Source organism: Bison bison, unplaced genomic scaffold (genome assembly GCF_000754665.1).
Source record: "Bison bison bison isolate TAMUID 2011002044 unplaced genomic scaffold, Bison_UMD1.0 scf7180017858667, whole genome shotgun sequence".
Classification (NCBI taxonomy): Eukaryota; Metazoa; Chordata; class Mammalia; order Artiodactyla; family Bovidae; genus Bison; species Bison bison.
The window spans coordinates 37,947-39,046 of NW_011489239.1; the positions used below are offsets into that span (position 1 = coordinate 37,947).

Here is a 1,100-nt window from a genome sequence, read left to right on the forward strand (position 1 = left end):
GCGGGTCCCTGAAGGTCACCGGCCCCTTCCCCAGCGGGGACTTGAGCTTGGGCTTGGGAGGCACTGGTGGCTTCTCGAGTAGAAAAGTATGTCCGTCAGCGAAGGAGGTGTGGGTGTCCGTGAGTTCCCCACTCTCCGAGCTCAGGGTGGACATGCTGGACACGGTGGAGATGGTGCTCGTGGTCTCCAGGTGGGGGTCGCTGGAGCTGCGCGTGTCGGCCTCCTCCACCCCCGAATCCGCTGCGGACTCTGGGGCGGGCGGCGGCTCGCTGCTCGGCTTCCCTGAGGCCGGGCCTGGCACCGTGGTGGGCGAGGGGCCGGGGCCGGGGAGTGGCGTGGCCAGCAGGACCCCGTTGGCAAACTCTTCGGGAGGCGGCACGAGTCCGATGCGGGCCAGCTCCTCTCTGGTCTCCTCGTCGCTGGAGGACAGCTGGGCTGGCGGCAGGTTCACAGCGAATACCAGCTCCGGCTCCTCCTCGGAGCTGCCCTGGCCGGGCCCGGGGTCGGTGGGGGCACTGCCGGGGGGCTGGGCCCGGGGGCTCGGCAGGGGCTCTGCGACCACAGCTGACTGAGTGGGGGCCGGGGCCAGCTCCGGAGTGCCAGGGCGCTGCTCTTCGGCCCCCAGCCCACTGGGCTCGTGCCCGTTGCTGGTGGCGTGCACAACGATGAGGCCAGCGGGCCGCTGCAGGGACGTGTCCAGGACGCTGAGGATCATGGACTTCTTGTCCTCCGGAGACTTGCGCTCCTCCCGGGGCACCTTCTCGGGCTCCCTCCGCGCAGGCACGGGAACCCAGGCTGGGCTCCTGGGGGAGAAGGCTGGCGAAGCCAGAGGCCCTCGCTCTGAGTCCCGGGCCTGCACATCCACAAACAAGGGCCCGGGCCGGTCGGTGTCGGGGCTGTGCACAGGTGTCGGGGACCGGGAGGGCGCCTGGGAGGCCAGAGCTCGCTCGCGAGCCGCCAGGGCCAGGGCCAAGGGAGAGCTAGGGTCCAGGGGTTTCCCGGTGAGCGGGTGGATGAAAGTGGAGCCGGAAGGCCCAAGGCTCGGGCCGCTGACCAATGGCTTCAGAGCAGAGACTGGGGAGGGCAGCAGCAGGGCGCGG

General features: G+C 70.8%; 1 protein-coding gene across 1 annotated transcript in view; it reads right to left on the bottom strand.

Moving 5' to 3' along the window:
• SHANK3 (SH3 and multiple ankyrin repeat domains 3) overlaps positions 1 to 1,100 on the bottom strand; it is a gene marked incomplete at its 5' end in the record, with an annotated part of 46,094 nt that overhangs the window by 12,681 nt on the left and 32,313 nt on the right. The window contains one exon of the mRNA XM_010828574.1: positions 5 to 1,098. Within this exon, the coding sequence (XP_010826876.1) occupies positions 5 to 1,098 (1,094 nt within the window). The remainder of the gene's footprint in view (positions 1 to 4; positions 1,099 to 1,100) is intronic.